The sequence below is a fragment of the Ranitomeya variabilis genome, chromosome 2 (assembly GCF_051348905.1).
Source record: "Ranitomeya variabilis isolate aRanVar5 chromosome 2, aRanVar5.hap1, whole genome shotgun sequence".
Taxonomy (NCBI): Eukaryota; Metazoa; Chordata; class Amphibia; order Anura; family Dendrobatidae; genus Ranitomeya; species Ranitomeya variabilis.
The window spans coordinates 886,057,532-886,075,917 of NC_135233.1; the positions used below are offsets into that span (position 1 = coordinate 886,057,532).

The 18,386-nt window shown below is 44.2% G+C and overlaps 1 protein-coding gene across 2 annotated transcripts in view; it reads left to right on the forward strand.

Moving 5' to 3' along the window:
- The window catches only part of LOC143808113 (T-kininogen 1-like), a 252,889-nt gene that overhangs the window by 191,331 nt on the left and 43,172 nt on the right, over positions 1 to 18,386 (forward strand). For both annotated transcript variants that reach the window (XM_077290418.1, XM_077290419.1), the window contains exon 8: positions 8,032 to 8,139. In XM_077290418.1, coding sequence (XP_077146533.1) covers positions 8,032 to 8,139 — 108 coding nt within the window. The remainder of the gene's footprint in view (positions 1 to 8,031; positions 8,140 to 18,386) is intronic.

The following is an 18,386-nucleotide window of genomic DNA, read 5'->3' on the forward strand; positions in this document are numbered from 1 at the left end:
TATTTCAGCTTCATCTTGCCCTTGAGATAGGGCCATCAAGGCTTTTTCAGCCTGAATCTCTAAGTTAGGTTCCTCATACAGCAACCCCAAAGCCAGAAAAAACGCATCCACATTGAGCAACGCAGGATCCCCGGGTGCCAATGCAAATGCCCAGTCTTGAGGGTCACCCCGCAGCAAGGAAATTACTATCCTAACCTGCTGTGCGGGATCTCCAGCGGAGCGAGATCTCAGGGAAAGAAATAATTTACAATTATTTTTGAAATTCAGGAAACGAGATCTATCTATCTATCTATCTATCTATTCTGGTATAGGAATTCTAGGTTCAGATATAGGAGCATGAATAACAAAATCCTGTAAATTTTGAACCTTCGTAGCGAGATTATTCAAACCTGTAGCCAAACTCTGAGGATCCATTTTAATCAGGTGAGATCAGAGCCATTCAAGGATTAGAAGGAGAGAGAGAGACAAAGGCTGCAATTAGAGCGGAAATGCAACTAAGTCAACTATAGAGCAAGCTCAGAGGAAAAAAAAAAATAAAAAAAATCTGCAGACTTCTTTTTCTCTCCTTTCTTCTGCCAACGGTTTTAACACTGGGCCGGCCATACTGTCATGGTTCCCAATGGCAAGGGAACGTCAGAGAACATAAATAACAGAACAGCTCTTGGGTGATGGAATCTCGAGCTGACCGTGAGCTAAACCTACCACACAACTAACAGTGGCCGGGTGGCGTACCTACGTTTTATCCCTAGACGCCTAGCGCCAGCCGGAGGACTAACTAACCCTAATAGAGGAAAATACAGACCTGGCTTACCTCTAGGGAAATTCCCCCAAAAAGGAGACAGAAGCCCCCCACATATATTGACGGTGAGTTCAGAGGAAAAGACATACGCAGTATGAAGGTAGGTTCAGCAAAGCGAGGTCCGCTTACTAGATAGCAAGAAGATACAATAGGGAACTTCACGGTCAGCTGAAAACCCTATTAAAATACCATCCCGAAATTACTTTAAGACTCATGTGTCTACTCATGACACCGGAGTGGCAATTTCGGCCCACAAGAGCTTCCAGCTACAGAAAAATAACATAACTGTGAACTGGAACAAAAATGCAAAACAAACTTAGGACTAAGAGTCCAACTTAGCTGATAGTAGTCTAGAAGCAGGAACATGCAACAGAAAGGCTCTGGTTACATTGATGGCCGGCTGTTGTGAATTTGGATTTGGGGCTCCCCCGGTGGCTACTGGTGGAATTGAACTGGTGTCTTCATCTTCTCTGTTCACCTGTTCCCATCAAGATGTGGGAGTCGCTATATAACCTTGCTTCTCTGTTAGTTGCTTGCCGGTCAACAATGTTATCAGAAGCCTCTCTGTGCTTGTTCCTGCTCCTAGACAACTACTAGATAAGTTGGACTCTTGTCCATGTTTGTTTTTGCATTTTGTTCCAGTTCACAGCTGTAGTTTCGTTACTGTGTCTGGAAAGCTCTTGTGAACAGGAATTGCCACTCTGGTGTTATGAGTTAATGCCAGAGTCTTAAAGTAATTCCTGGATGGTGTTTTGATAGGGTTTTCAGCTGACCATGAAAGTGTCCTTTCTGTCTTCTGCTATGTAGTAAGTGGACCTCAAATTTGCTAAACCTATTTTCATACTACGTTTGTTATTTCATCTTAATTCACCGCCAATACATGTGGGGGGCCTCTGTCTCCTTTCGGGGTATTTCTCTAGAGGTGAGCTAGGACTAATATTTTCCTCTGCTAGCTTTATTTAGTCCTCCGGCTGGTGCTGGGCATCTAGAATCAATGTAGGCATGCTACCCGGCCACTGCTAGTTGTGCGTTAGGTTTAGTTCATGGTCAGCTCAGTTCCCATCTTCCAAGAGCTAGTTCCTATATATGCTGATGCTATGTTCTCTTGCCATTGAGATCATGACAGTTTGACCGGCCCACTAAAGGGTTAAAATCCTTGGCTGAGAAAGGAGAGTAATAAGAAGTCTGCTGAGATTTTTTTTTTTTTTTTTTCTCTCTCCTTCTAATCTCTGAATGGCTCTGTGTCCACCTGTTTGTAATGGATCTTCAGAGTGTAACTGCAGGTTTGAATAATCTCGCCACGAAGGTACAAAATTTGCAAGACTTTGTTTGTCATGCACCTGTATCTGAGCCGAGAATTCCTTTGCCGGAATTTTTCTCGGGGAATAGATCTGGGTTTCAGAATTTTCGAAATAATTGCAAATTATTTTTGTCCCTGAAATTTCGCTCTGCCGGAGACCCTGCACAGCAGGTCAGGATTGTGATTTCCTTGCTCCGGGGCGACCCTCAAGACTGGGCTTTTTCATTGACACCAGGGGATCCTGCGTTGCTCAATGTGGATGCGTTTTTTCTGGCCTTGGGGTTGCTTTATGACGAACCTCATTTGGAGCTTCAGGCAGAAAAAACTTTGATGTCCCTATCTCAGGGGCAAGATGAAGCGGAAATTTACTGCCAAAGATTCCGTAAATGGTCTGTGCTTACTCAGTGGAATGAGTGCGCCCTGGCGGCGACTTTCAGAGAGGGTCTCTCTGATGCCATTAAGGATGTTATGGTGGGGTTCCCTGTGCCTGCGGGTCTGAATGAGTCCATGACAATGGCTATTCAGATCGATAGGCGTTTGCGGGAGCGCAAACCAGTGCACCATCTGGCGGTGTCCACTGAGAAGTCGCCAGAGAATATGCAGTGTGATAGAATTCTGTCCCGAAGCGAGCGGCAGAATTTTAGACGGAAAAATGGGTTGTGTTTCTATTGTGGTGATTCTACTCATGTTATATCAGCATGCTCTAAGCGCACTAAAAAGCTTGATAAATCTGTTTCCATTTGCACCTTACCGTCTAAGTTTATTCTATCTGTGACCCTGATTTGCTCTTTGTCATCTATTACCACGGACGCCTATGTCGACTCTGGCGCCGCTTTGAGTCTTATGGATTGGTCCTTTGCCAAACGCTGTGGGTATGATTTAGAGCCTTTGGAGACTCCTATTCCTCTGAAGGGGATTGACTCCACCCCATTGGCTAATAATAAACCACAATACTGGACACAAGTAACTATGCGTATTAATCCGGATCACCAGGAGATTATTCGCTTTCTGGTGCTGTATAATCTACATGATGATTTGGTGCTAGGATTGCCTTGGCTGCAATCTCACAACCCAGTCCTCGACTGGAGAGCTATGTCTGTGTTGAGCTGGGGATGTAAGGGGGCTCATGGGGATGTACCTGTGGTTTCCATTTCATCATCTATTCCCTCTGAAATTCCTGAGTTCCTGTCTGACTATCGTGACGTCTTTGAAGAATCCAAGCTTGGTTCGTTACCTCCGCACCGAGAGTGCGATTGTGCCATAGATTTAATCCCGGGTAGTAAATACCCAAAGGGTCGTTTATTTAATCTGTCTGTGCCTGAACATGCTGCTATGCGAGAATATATAAAGGAGTCCTTGGAAAAGGGACATATTCGTCCATCGTCATCTCCCTTAGGAGCCGGTTTTTTCTTTGTGTCAAAAAAAGACGGCTCTTTGAGACCATGTATCGATTATCGGCTTTTGAATAAAATCACTGTTAAATATCAATACCCATTGCCGTTGCTGACTGATTTGTTTGCTCGCATAAAGGGGGCCAAGTGGTTCTCTAAGATTGACCTTCGTGGGGCGTATGATTTGGTGCGAATCAGGCAGGGGGATGAGTGGAAAACCGCATTTAATACGCCCGAGGGCCACTTTGAGTATTTAGTGATGCCTTTTGGTCTTTCAAATGCTCCGTCAGTTTTCCAGTCCTTTATGCATGATATTTTTCGCGATTATTTGGATAAATTTATGATTGTGTATCTGGATGATATTCTGATTTTTTCGGATGACTGGGACTCTCATGTCCAGCAAGTCAGGAGGGTTTTTCAGGTTTTGCGGTCTAATTCTTTGTGTGTGAAGGGTTCTAAGTGTGTTTTTGGGGTACAGAGGATTTCCTTTTTGGGATATATTTTTTCTCCCTCTTCCATTGAAATGGATCCTGTCAAGGTTCAAGCTATTTGTGATTGGACGCAGCCCTCTTCTCTTAAGGGTCTTCAGAAATTTTTGGGCTTTGCTAACTTTTATCGTCGATTTATTGCTGGTTTTTCGGATATTGCTAAGCCATTGACCGATTTGACTAAGAAGGGTGCTGATGTTGCTGATTGGTCCCCTGATGCTGTGGAGGCCTTTCGGGAGCTTAAGCGCCGTTTTTCCTCTGCCCCTGTGTTGCGTCAGCCTGATGTTGCTCTACCTTTTCAGGTTGAGGTCGACGCTTCTGAGATCGGAGCTGGGGCAGTGTTGTCGCAGAAAAGTTCTGACTGCTCCGTGATGAGGCCTTGTGCCTTCTTTTCCCGTAAATTTTCGCCCGCTGAGCGGAATTATGATGTTGGGAATCGGGAGCTTTTGGCCATGAAGTGGGCTTTTGAGGAGTGGCGCCATTGGCTTGAGGGGGCCAGACATCAGGTGGTGGTATTGACTGACCACAAAAATTTGATTTATCTTGAGACCGCCAGGCGCCTGAATCCTAGACAGGCGCGCTGGTCATTATTTTTCTCTCGGTTTAATTTTGTGGTGTCATACCTACCGGGTTCTAAGAATGTTAAGGCGGATGCCCTTTCTAGGAGTTTTGAGCCTGACTCGCCTGGTAACTCTGAGCCCACAGGTATCCTTAAGGATGGAGTGGTATTGTCAGCCGTTTCTCCAGACCTGCGGCGGGCCTTGCAGGAGTTTCAGGCGGATAGACCGGATCGTTGCCCACCTGATAAACTGTTTGTTCCTGATGATTGGACCAGTAGAGTCATCTCTGAGGTTCATTCTTCTGCGTTGGCAGGTCATCCTGGCATTTTTGGTACCAGGGATTTGGTGGCAAGGTCCTTCTGGTGGCCTTCCCTGTCACGAGATGTGCGAGGCTTTGTGCAGTCTTGTGACGTTTGTGCTCGGGCCAAGCCTTGTTGTTCTCGGGCTAGTGGATTATTGTTGCCCTTGCCTATTCCTAAGAGGCCTTGGACGCACATCTCGATGGATTTTATTTCAGATCTGCCTGTTTCTCAGAAGATGTCTGTCATCTGGGTGGTGTGTGACCGTTTCTCTAAGATGGTCCATTTGGTTCCTCTGCCCAAGTTGCCTTCTTCCTCCGAGTTGGTTCCTCTGTTTTTTCAAAATGTTGTTCGTTTGCATGGTATTCCTGAGAATATCATTTCTGACAGAGGGACCCAATTCGTGTCTAGATTTTGGCGGGCATTCTGTGCTAGGATGGGCATAGATTTATCTTTTTCGTCCGCTTTCCATCCTCAGACTAATGGCCAGACCGAGCGGACTAATCAGACCCTGGAGACATATCTGAGGTGTTTTGTGTCTGCTGACCAGGATGATTGGGTTGCTTTTTTGCCATTGGCGGAGTTCGCTCTCAATAATCGGGCCAGCTCTGCCACTTTGGTGTCCCCGTTTTTCTGTAATTCGGGGTTTCATCCTCGATTTTCCTCTGGTCAGGTGGAATCTTCGGATTGTCCTGGAGTGGATGCTGTGGTGGAGAGATTGCATCAGATCTGGGGGAAGGTGGTGGACAATTTGAGGTTGTCCCAGGAGAAGACTCAGCTTTTTGCCAACCGCCACCGTCGTGTTGGTCCTCGGCTTTGTGTTGGGGATTTGGTGTGGTTGTCTTCTCGTTTTGTCCCTATGAGGGTCTCTTCTCCTAAGTTTAAGCCTCGGTTCATCGGCCCGTATAAGATATTGGAGATTCTTAACCCTGTTTCCTTCCGTTTGGACCTCCCTGCATCCTTTTCTATTCATAACGTTTTTCATCGGTCATTATTGCGCAGGTATGAGGTACCGGTTGTGCCTTCCGTTGAGCCTCCTGCTCCGGTGTTGGTTGAGGGTGAGTTGGAGTACGTTGTGGAGAAAATCTTAGACTCCCGTGTTTCCAGACGGAGACTCCAGTATCTGGTCAAGTGGAAGGGATACGGCCAGGAGGATAATTCTTGGGTGAATGCATCTGATGTTCATGCCTCTGATCTGGTTCGTGCCTTTCATAGGGCCCATCCTGATCGCCCTGGTGGTTCTGGTGAGGGTTCGGTGCCCCCTCCTTGAGGGGGGGGTACTGTTGTGAATTTGGATTCGGGGCTCCCCCGGTGGCTACTGGTGGAATTGAACTGGTGTCTTCATCTTCTCTGTTCACCTGTTCCCATCAAGATGTGGGAGTCGCTATATAACCTTGCTTCTCTGTTAGTTGCTTGCCGGTCAACAATGTTATCAGAAGCCTCTCTGTGCTTGTTCCTGCTCCTAGACAACTACTAGATAAGTTGGACTCTTGTCCATGTTTGTTTTTGCATTTTGTTCCAGTTCACAGCTGTAGTTTCGTTACTGTGTCTGGAAAGCTCTTGTGAACAGGAATTGCCACTCTGGTGTTATGAGTTAATGCCAGAGTCTTAAAGTAATTCCTGGATGGTGTTTTGATAGGGTTTTCAGCTGACCATGAAAGTGTCCTTTCTGTCTTCTGCTATGTAGTAAGTGGACCTCAAATTTGCTAAACCTATTTTCATACTACGTTTGTTATTTCATCTTAATTCACCGCCAATACATGTGGGGGGCCTCTGTCTCCTTTCGGGGTATTTCTCTAGAGGTGAGCTAGGACTAATATTTTCCTCTGCTAGCTTTATTTAGTCCTCCGGCTGGTGCTGGGCATCTAGAATCAACGTAGGCATGCTACCCGGCCACTGCTAGTTGTGCGTTAGGTTTAGTTCATGGTCAGCTCAGTTCCCATCTTCCAAGAGCTAGTTCCTATATATGCTGATGCTATGTTCTCTTGCCATTGAGATCATGACAGCCGGCACTAGAATAACTGAGCAGCAAGGCTAAATAGGATACACCCATATCCTGATGGAAACAGGTGAACAGAGAAAGTGAAGGACACAAGTCCAGTACCACCAGTGACCACCGGGGGAGCCCAAAAACCAAACTCACAACAGTGGAATATGCAAAAAAAAGGGGGATATGAGACGGTTTACCGTATGTAAACCATGTCTCATATCATGTCGGGTTTGGGAAGGAGAAATGAAAAGCCGGCAATTGAATTAGCGGCTTTAATGCTATCTTGCGCTGCATTAAATATAAATATACATATATAGGTGTCTCACTGACATATATATATGTATATATACCTATTCTATGTGTATATATCTACTCTATTCTAACCTGTCAGTGTGATTTTACTGTACACCACGCTGAATTACCGGCTTTTCAAAGGACTCCGGTGCGTAAAAATCGGACAGAACTCGCATGGTGCGAGTGCTGTGCGATTTTTTTCTCGCACCCATTGACTTGCATTGGCGAGTCTCGTCCGAGAATCGCAGCAATACGCAGCATGCTGCGATTTTTTTCTCAGTACGATTTCGGCTGAGAAAAAAATCGCAAATGAAAAGACACCTATTGAATAACATTGGTCCGAGTGCAATCCGATTTTTTATCGGATTGCACTCGTCCGTTTTCCTCGCCAGTGGAAATGAGCCCTTAGAAGGATAATTATTCAGAGTTTGAAAATTGCACATTTGTTTACATTTTTGTCAAATTTGTTTTTTTTTTATAAATAAACACCAAACATATTGACCTAAATTTACCATTATCATAAGTTATAATGTGCCACGAAAAAACAACCTCAAAATTACTAGGATTTGTTGAAGAATTCCATTATTACCACATAAATTGACACTGGTCAGATTTCAAAATTTGTCCTAGTCACTAAGGGGTTAAAGTAAGTTATAACCAGATGGCAAACCTGAGACTTTGTGATAAATATGAATATTATGGAGAATAGAGATGGTATGAGAGGGACTCAGCACTAGATTTGGAGTTTTGGTTTGAATTAATAACATATTGAGCAAAATGTATATTATGAACACAATCAGATAAAAGTGTTTTATTCTAGGTGTGTCTGTATGCATAATGATATTAAAAAACTGCTAATTATAAACATATTGATATGATCATTTAACTATATCTATTCTTTACCTTGTAGGGTTTTAAAGGAGAATTATACATGGTCACTTTTACAATAAAAGCAACTAACTGTTCCAAGACCGACTATTCCATTTTGGGAGATGAATGTGCCTTTTTCCACTTGTCTGTAAGTTAACTTGTAAATATTAATTTACATAGATTCTTTAACAGTAACTTTACCCATTGCAATTTGGCTTACAGCTGATGAGAAAAAAATACTTTTGTAATGAATTAATCACATATTTGGTAATAAATATCATATATGCTATTAACGGAGTTGGACACAAAAAAAACTTTAAAAAATGGGCATATGGTGGTATTAAATTATTTAAAAAAAAAACAATTACCAACAGGGAGGAAATGGTTGAGGAAGTAAAGGTGGCTGGGAATTTTGGAGGCAACAATAATGCTATCCTCGAATTTTGGATTACTCAGACTTTCAGATTGGACTTCAGAAAGGCAGATTTTAATGGACTCAGAAACAGCTTAAGAAAGGTTCAATGGCTGGATGTTCTAAACGATAGAAATGTCCAAGAAGGAAGGGATATTTTGCTAAACGAAATTCTCACTGTACAATCAGTAACAATCCCAAAAAGAAGGAATAATCGGAAGCATTAAAAGAGACCAGTGTGATGCTGGTCACTACTCATGGGTAAGCTGTGAGACAGGGTAGTCTGGAGGACTACTGTCAGATACCAGGAGTGCTCGTAGCACAAAGGAATAAGTCAAAGGTGTAGAAATAAAACAGTTAGGGGTCAAATCTCAGGACAATAAGTCAAAACCAGAGAGTAAAAAAACGGATAGTCAGAGGCCAAGTCTGGGGTCAGATAACTGAAGTCATAGAGCATCAAAAGCAGAAGGGAGAATCCACAAGAATAGTCACGGCAAATCCTAGGAAATACCAGGAAAGATTTTTGAACAAATTACTAAACAGCATGTATGTAAGTACTTGGATAAGAATACAGTAATCAACAAGAGCCAGCATGGGTATGTAGCAAAAAAGTCATGCAAGACTAATCGATTTTCCTGCAATGATGGAATCCCTAACTGGGTGCATCAGCAAAGTGCCGTATATATAGTATATCTTGACTTTAGCAAAGCATTTGATAAAGTATCTCATATAATTCTTATAGACAAAATGACCTAGTATGGGACTGACAAGGCTACGGCTAGGTGGATTCATAACTGGCTCAGCGATCGTACTCAGAGTCTTAATAAATGTTTTCACATCAAATTGGAAAAGTGTTTCAAGTGGGGTACCATAAGGCTCTGTCTTGGCCCCAGTGTTGTTCAACATTTTTATAAATTATCTAAATAAGGGAACTGAAGGTACACTAGTCAAATTTGTAGACGATGCAAAGCTAACACTAGAGAAGACAGAGAAATGATTGAGCAGGATCTAGATAGGCTTGAACAATGGGCAGCGACTAATAGAATGGTATTTAACAGAGATATGCAAGATTCTACATCTAGGCAAGACAAGCAAAAATTACATATATAGAATGGAAGGAATAGAACTAGTCAACAGCACGGGTGAAAAAGACTTGGGCATACTATTAGATCATCACACACTGCACGAGTCAACAGTGTAATGCTGCAGCAAAAAAAGGCAAACACCGTTCTGGGATGTATTACATTTTTAAAAAGACATAGAAAAATTAGAGCAAGTTCAGAGAAGAGCTGTCAGGATAGTGAGCAGACTTCAGACTATATCCTACGAGGAGCAAGTAAAGGATCTGGCAATGTTTAACTTGCAATACAGAAGGCTAACAGGATCATTAATCTGAGACTTTAGACCAGCATGGTATCTAATCGACTGTGTGAAGTACAACAATCAGACAGATAAGAACATTATATCTGAAGGACTTATTGTCCCTATAATGCTATCTGTGATGACACGTTTTTCTACATCTATATTGTGGTACCCCTGTGTGCTGTTTAACATTCCCATTAGGGAATATCTTTGATATCATTTGTGAGAGACAATTGTTTCTGTTAGCACCACCTTATTGGCAGGTCCCATGCCTATCATGGTATACTTTGATTTTTTTGTGGTGCATTTATAGGTCTGAGACCGCAGCAGACAAAAGCCCCCGTCACACTAAGGCCATGTTCACACGCTGCGGGTTCCTCTGCGGGTTAATCCCGCAGCGGAATTGAAAATCTGCAGGGCAAAACCGCTGTGGTTATCCCTGCAGATTTATCGCGGCTTGTTCCGCGGTTTCCGCTGCGGGATTACTGCTGTACTATTGATGCTGCATATGCAGCAATATGCAGCATCAATAGTAATGTAAAAAATAATAAAAATTGGCTATACTCACCCTCTGACGTCGCGATCTCCCCGGCGCTGCAAGCGGCTGTGCCGACAAGGACCTTCGTGACGTCACGGTCATGTGACCGCGGCGTCATCACGGTCATGTGACCGCGACGTCACCACAGGTCCTGTTCGGCACAGCAACTGAGACCGGACGGCCGCGTGCAGCGCTGAGAGGTGAGTATAGCTTCATTTTTTATTTTATTTCTTTTTTTTACACTATTTTATGGTTCCCAGGGCCTGGAGGAGAGTCTCCTCTCCTCCACCCCGGGTACCACCCGCACATTATCCGCTTACTTCCCCCATGCGGGAAGTAAGCGGTTCAATGCATTTCTATGGGTGCAGAATCGCAGCGATTCTGCACAAAGAAGTGACATGCTGCGGGTTGTAAACCGCTGCGTTTCTGCGTGGTTTTTCCCGCAGCATGTGCACTGCGGTTTGCGGTTTCCATAGGGTTTACATGTTAATGTAAACGCTATGGAAACTGCTGCGGACCCGCAGCATCAAAATCGCGGCGGTTCCGCGGTAAAAACCGCAGCGTGTGAACATGGCCTAAGCGAGGTCGCTAGCGAGATCGCTGCTGAGTCACAAGTTTTGTGACGCAACAGCGACCTCAGTAGCGATCTCGCTATGTTTGACACGTAGCAGCGACCAGGCCCCTGCTGTGAGATCGCTGGTCGTGTCGGAATGGCCTGGACCTTTTTTTGATCGTTGAGGTCCCGCTGACATCGCTGAATCGGTGTGTGTGACACGGATTCAGCGATGTCTTCACTGGTAACCAGGGTAAACATCGGGTTACTAAGCGCAGGGCCGCGCTTAGTAACCCGATGTTTACCCTGGTTACCATCGTAAATGTAAAAAAAAAAAAAACACTACATACTCACATTCCGGTGTCCGTCAGGTCCCTTGCCGTCTGCTTCCCGCACTGACTGACTGCCGGCCGTAAAGTGAAAGCACAGCGGTGACGTCACCGCTCTGCTGTTAGGGCCGGCGCTCAGTCAGTGCCGGAAGCGGACGCCGGGGGACGCGATGGTGAGTATGTACTGTTTGTTTTTTTACATTTTACACTGGTAACCAGGGTAAACATCGGGTTACTAAGCGCGGCCCTGCGCTTAGCAACCCGATGTTTACCCTGGTTACCCGGGGACCTCGGCATCGTTGGTCGCTGGAGAGCGGTCTGTGTGACAGCTCTCCAGCGACCACACAGCGACTAAACAGCGACGCTGCAGCGATCGGCATTGTTGTCTGTATCGCTGCAGCGTCGCTAAGTGTGATGGGGCCTTAAGGCTATGTGCACACGTTGCGGATTTTGCTGCGGATCTGCAGCTGTGGGTCCGCAGCAGCTTTCCATGCGTTTACAGTACAATGTAAACCTATGGAAAACGCAATCCGCAGTGCACATGCTGCGGAAAAAAATGCGCGGAAATGCTGCGGGTTACATTCCGTAGCATGTCAATTCATTGTGCGGATTCCACAGCGGTTTACACCTGCTCCATAATAGGAATCCGCAGGTGTAAAACCGCAGGTGGAATCCGCACAAATTCCACATAAATCCACAGGTAAAACACAGTGCCTTTTACCTGTGGATTTATGAAATCCGCTGCGGAAAAATCAGCAGCCCTCAAAAATACGTGTGCACATACCCTAATAATTCATTATTCCTATTCTCAACCAGTGGATATTTGTACAGATTGATGTTCACTCCCTTATATGCCATCATTGGCTCATGAATATAGCTGTTTGAACTATCTCCTTTTCTTACACATAGGGTTTTTTTTTCAACAGCATTTAAAAACAGTGGATACAGGCCATCTGGCTTACTTTTTTCTGACCATACGCCTTATAGGGTGAAATAGGAGTGGAGGGAGAGTCGTCATACGAGCGGGGGCGCCAATTCTCGTAATCTTAGGGTGCCAGATCACTCATTTCTGCACATCGGCTGAGTGAGATTGGGAAAGGTTCACATCCTTCCTACTTCGAGCACGATAGAGTTTTACTATTATGACATATTATTGTAGGGAGCTAGCTACTCATCAGCTGCCCTGGTTTTTATAGGATTAGTTTTTTCTGAGGCACCGAAGCTATGTGGGCTAATCTTTGCGTGGAATATAATTTTTGAAGCAAAGATGTGTATTAACCAGAACAATACCATACTGGCAATACGGGTAGCCTAATGGGATAATTTGAATTATCTTGTTTGCCCCAAGGCTTTATTTAGCCCCTTTATATATTGCTAATTTCTGTTTTTTCATATTTTAAGCACTTTTGCACCTTCACGTACTGGGTATCTAGTTTTGTTTTTTATTTATACTTAGAAAAACCCTTTCTAAAATGTAACTTTTATTAGGAAAAAAGAAAAGGGAAATCCACCGGCACGTCCAACAGGAGAATAAAATTTACTATTTATTAGAAAAAACTTTAAAACATGATAAAAAATGAAACCTCAGAAACCTGATGCGTTTCTGCTGTATACAACACCCTTATTCATAGGACAACTCATAATAAGGGAATAAGGGTGTTATATATGTTACTGTAAAAGTCAGAAGGACGGTAAAACCTAGGATTTACTGGTCAATCTGGACATTCACCGAGGCCGTCGGTAAAAGCTCAAAATGAAAAGTAAAATTGGACTTTTACCGGTGAAGTCTTGGTAAATGTTAACATTTCTGAGTTGAGATTTGGGTGTGTCAGTGTTTGATTTGCAAGCTGTAGAGCAGGAGACTCCATGCAATACAGGCCTGTGTGAGGTTAACACAGAGCCACATAAAACAAAGCTTCTGATGCACTCAAGAGGGATTCGGCGGTGCTGTCGCCCTCAGCAACAGTTTTTGATACCGACTGTTTTGATGACTCGGCTGCGATGAAGAGGACAACGTTTACCTTACTTTGTCAGTTTTTGGAAATAATGACGTTTTATGTTGAACTCTGTTGGGTCACTGTCTCTCTATCTCACTGTGTAAACATCGCTGCACTACATATGGTTTAGAATGCGAGCAGTGTGAACTAAGGCATACCTCGAAAAAGCTGCACGCCCATGATTAAGCCTGCAAAGTTCCAATTCAGGCCTGTGGACAATATGGAGGAAATATTCAAGCAGTTGGCCCTCACCGAGCAGCAGCTGTTTCAGCAGCAACAGCAGAAGCAGCAGCAATAGCACTATCAGCAGCATTAGCTGCTGTACCAGCAGCAGAATACTATTGACCTGATTCTGCAACAGATTGCAGCTCTGAGGGAGATGCCCCCACTGTCGACTCCGATTCACTAAGAGGCCTGGGACAAAGTCAGGTCAGCGCTAAGGAAGATGAGTCCCAAGGACGACATGGAAGCTTTCATTGCCACATTTGAATGCACAGCGGAGCACGAGAGCTTGCCAATTTCCCATTGTGCTGAAATTGTGGCCTGTATCTAATAGGAGATACCCAGAAGGCCTACTTTGACCTCAGTCAGGAGGATGCCCACCACTGTGGGAAACTCAAAGGTGAGAATCTTGCCCAACTGGGGGTTAACACATGTACACAACATGTGTGCCAGTGGTCTTTTGTGGAGACCTGACCCCCTACATCTCAGGCTTTTGACTTGTTGCAGCTAGTCAAAAAGTGGCTCCAGCCACTTGAGACCTTGTGCCCAGCCCAAATGGTAGATGTGAACTCTGCCAGCAACCATGCAGCGTTGGGTAGGGCAAGGAAACCTAGGTAACCTAGACCACGTGGTTAGCTGGATTGAGCATTATACAGCCACCCAGGACTTTGAATGGGACTATGCCCTACTGCGGGTATCACGCCGGCTCCTGCAAGCCCAGGAGCCTGGGAAAGGGTCACGTCCCTCTGCTGGGGAAAGTCAGAACTTAGCCCATACTGAGGGGGTACCCTGGAGTGAGGGTGGCAGGAGATCAGTTCCCCTAAATTGGTCTCAAGGACTAACTGTGCCACCGCTTTCAGGTGCTGGTGGTGCCTTGGACCAGGTCTTGTGGCTGCCAACAGCTCCCTGACGGCGGAACCCATGGACGGTGGGTTTACTCACTGGGTGTCAATATATGCCAAGACTGTCTGCGCCACAAATGCAGATACTGAATAAGTTGAAACCCAACTGTGCCACGTATATGTCAATGGGTACCAGATGGAGGCTCTCTTAGACTCAGGGAGCCAAGTGACACTTGTCCATGGATCCCTAGTTGCCAGGGACAACCCCAATGGTCGGAAACAGGTAAGAGCATTCCTCGGTATCATTGGGTATTACCAATCGTTTATACCTAATTTTACCGGGAGATCAGCACCTCTGACCAATCTCTTAAAGGGAAAGAAGTCGGTCATGGTTCATGGAACCCCCAAACAGAGGAAGTGTGCCAATCTATGAAGTTAGCATTATACAGACAGCCTGTCCTCACCAGCCCCAACTTCAAGCAAGGTTTTATGGTACATACAAATGCCTCAGAGGTAGGCCTAGGAGCAGTTCTGTCACAGGAGATGAACAGAGAGGAACATCCGGTCAGCTACTTGAGTAGGAAACTTACCCCGGCTGAAAAAAAATATAGCATAGTGGAGAAGAATGCTTGGCCAGTAAGTAGGCTTTGGAGTATAGAGATATATTGAACCCACTGGAGTGCATTGTAATCACAGCTACACCTGTGGTTACAAGGCAGAATAAAAGAGAGTATGGATTTGGTCAAACTATTTTGACCAAGTCAGATTTTAGGAAAACCCAACAAGGGCTTTTATTTTTTGAGAGATTTGTAGGTTTGGTAGTGGGGCGAATCTCTCCCTCTACTCCAGGTTTTGGGAGTAACCCATGTCCACAATTCACATATAAGCTTTCAGTTGAGATTTGGGTGTATCAGTGTTTGGTTTGCAAGCAGCAGAGCAGGAGGCTCTATGCAATACAGGCCTGTGTGAGGTTAACACAGAACCAAGGAAAACAAAGCATCTGATGCATCCAAGGATACTACAGTGCTGTCGCCCAGGACAAGAGCTTTTGATACTGACTGTTTGGATGATCCAGCTGCGATCCAGAGGACAACGTTTACCATACTTTGTGAGTTTTGGGAAATAAAGATGTTTTATCTTGAAGTCTTTTGGGTCACTGTCTCTCTATCGCACTGTGTAAACATCGCTTCACAACATATGGTGAAGAATGCGGGCAGTGTGAACTGAAGCATACCCCGAAAAAGCTGCATGTACTACAATTAGAAAAAACTTTTTGACATTGAGGGTAATCAATGAGTGGAATGAGGCTGCCACAAGAGGGGGTGAGTTCTCCATCAATGGAAGTCTGTAAACAGAGGCTGGACAGACATCTGTCTGAGATGGTTTGGTGAATCCAACATTTATCGGGGGTTGGACATGATGACCCTGGAGGTCCCTTCCAACTCTAACATTCAATTCTACTACACCTTAGTCATTCCTCTGTACTGTTGCTGATGTCCCACTTCAGTCTTCAGGTCTTTCAGAAGAAAGCAGGAACAAAATGCCAGGAGACATCAGAAGCAATGTCCCCCATAATAATGAGGGACCAATAAGTATTTTTTTCCTTTTTTATTTTAACATTACCATGGGTTTATTTTCATAGTGTTTTTCTAGTAGTGAACAACCCATTTAAGGATAAAGTGGCAGTTTTGAACTGCCTGTAAATCTCCTTCTGCTGCCTGCAGATCAAGACATTTATCTAGATGTAACTAGAACTAAAGTTCTAGTCCTCTTCTTCTCTGAAGAGACAATTTGCATTTAATTTTCCAGAGGAGCATTGCAAGGCTGAAAAGTCTCCTTACCTTGACATGGCAGCCTTGACTTATCACTCTCCATAAGGAAAAACATTACCCCTTGGATACTGGTCAGACACCTCCCACCCAGCACACCATATCTCAAATTTTGCACTGACAAGGGGCAGTACCCCAAAACACAGTGTCTGGAAATTGAGACTATGGTTTGGCTTTTATCCTGTCGTGTAGCAAGGCTCATTGGAGGGTCGATATTGACTTTTAGGATTGCTACTTCCAATAGGTGGCACTTGAGTTCTAGCCCCCTCTGAAGAGACAATTTGCATGTACACTAGAAAACAGTAAGAAGGATGCAGATGCTGTTTTTTCACAAATTATGTAAGACTGCATGTTGTGACGTAGCATGGTAGAAAGGAGCAAGGGAGAGATAGACATTGTGCATCATTTTCTAATTTTTTGGAAGTCGCCAACAATGAACTCCAATTGTACAATGAATCCCAACAGTGCCCAAAGGGCCCATTTACTAATGATGGAGTTTATCAATAATTCTGCTTTGTCTGTTGTTTTGATGAAAAATATAGTGAGACAGAATGTGCTACTATCCCTGATAATTCTTAAAATGCTAACAATATACCTAAACTGTTACATTTGTAAGTTAGAATTTAGTAAACCAGAGAAGTAATAGGCTATCTCTAATTCATATGCATTTAGTCAGGCACTATCACAAACCAAAACACGATTTAATGGACTTACATAATCCTAATGCCCTATAAAAGACTCATATCTACAGAATAGATTGTATTTCTTTATTTGGACAGAAAAATGGTTTTATTTCAAATGTTTAATAGGATTCCTTGGTGCCAGACAGTGGCATGACCGAGGGCTCAGTGTACTGTTCCACCTTTTCAATCAACATGCTGCACCCATACACTTTACTTGATTGACACCACTCATTTGCCCAAATTTAATCCTCGACCTTGAACGTCCATACTGAGCATGCAGGAGCCAAGTGCCAACACACAATGTCAGTGCAGGTATGCTCTTATCCCTTTCTCCAGTATGCAGTGGCCACTCTCTACAGTGTTGCCACTACAGACAAGAGAGGCACATCAAAAACACCTGCAGTGACATTGTGTGTTTATGCCTCTTTGGCCGCTGCAGTGACAATAGAGACTTGCAGAGCAGGGGATTCAATTTGGTAAGCACCTTTTCTGGAGACTAAGTACTTTAAATTGCATTTTGGGGGGTGACAGACTGTCTTTAAGCAGCACTGAAAGATTAGTAATCTATCTAGATATCCAAATTATGCAAATTGTCTCTTCAGAGAGGAAGAGAACTAGAACTCTAGTGCCTCCTATTGGAAGGTAGCAATCCTACAAGTCAATGTCGACCCTTTAACGAGCCTTGTCACATGACTTGGGATAATAGTCAAACCAGAATCTCAATTTGCAGACACTGTGTTTCAGGGTACTGCCCCTCGTCAGTGCAAAGTGGAGATCTGGTTTGGCTGTGTGAGAGGCGTCCGACCGATATCCAAGAAGTATTGTTTCTCCTTGCAGAGATTGACATGCAAAGCATGCCGAGTTTCTAGATATCCAGAAACATTAATGTGGTAGTTCGGAACTAAACTTAATTTTATTTCTAAATGCCTATCTAATTTCATAATCTAATCTCTTTTCTAATACACTTTAATTAAATAGTCCTTACCAGTCTGTCATGAATCCCAATGGCTAGGGATAGCACTGGACAAGCAAAGTACAAATAAATAACGGACGAGCTCTAGGGTGATGGAACCTGGGCTGACCGCTGCCCTACGCCTGACAAACGCAACTAGAGATAGCCAGGGAGCGTGCCTACGTTGGTTCTAGACGCCACGCACCAGCCTAAGAGCTAACTAGCACTGCAGAGAAAATAAAGACCTCACTTGCCTCCAGAGGAATTAACCCCAAAAGGTATAGTTGCCCCCCACATGTATTGACGGTGAAATGAGAGGAAGGCACACACATAGAGATGATATATATAGGTTAGCAAATTGAGGCCCGCTGTAAACTAGAAAGCAGAACGATACAAAAGGGGACTGAGCGGTCAGCAAAAAACCCTAATCAAAAAAACCATCCTGAGATTACAAGAACCCATGTGCCAACTCATGGCACATGGGGAGAACCTCAGTCCACTAGAGCTACCAGCTAGCATAGAGACATAAAAGCAAGCTGGACAAAAAACCAAACAACTGAAAATCAGCACTTAGCTTATCCTGAAAGATCTGGGAGCAGGTAGGCAGGAACCAAACAGAGCACATCTGAATACATTGATAGCCGGCAAGGGAATGACAGAAAGGCCAGGTAAAATA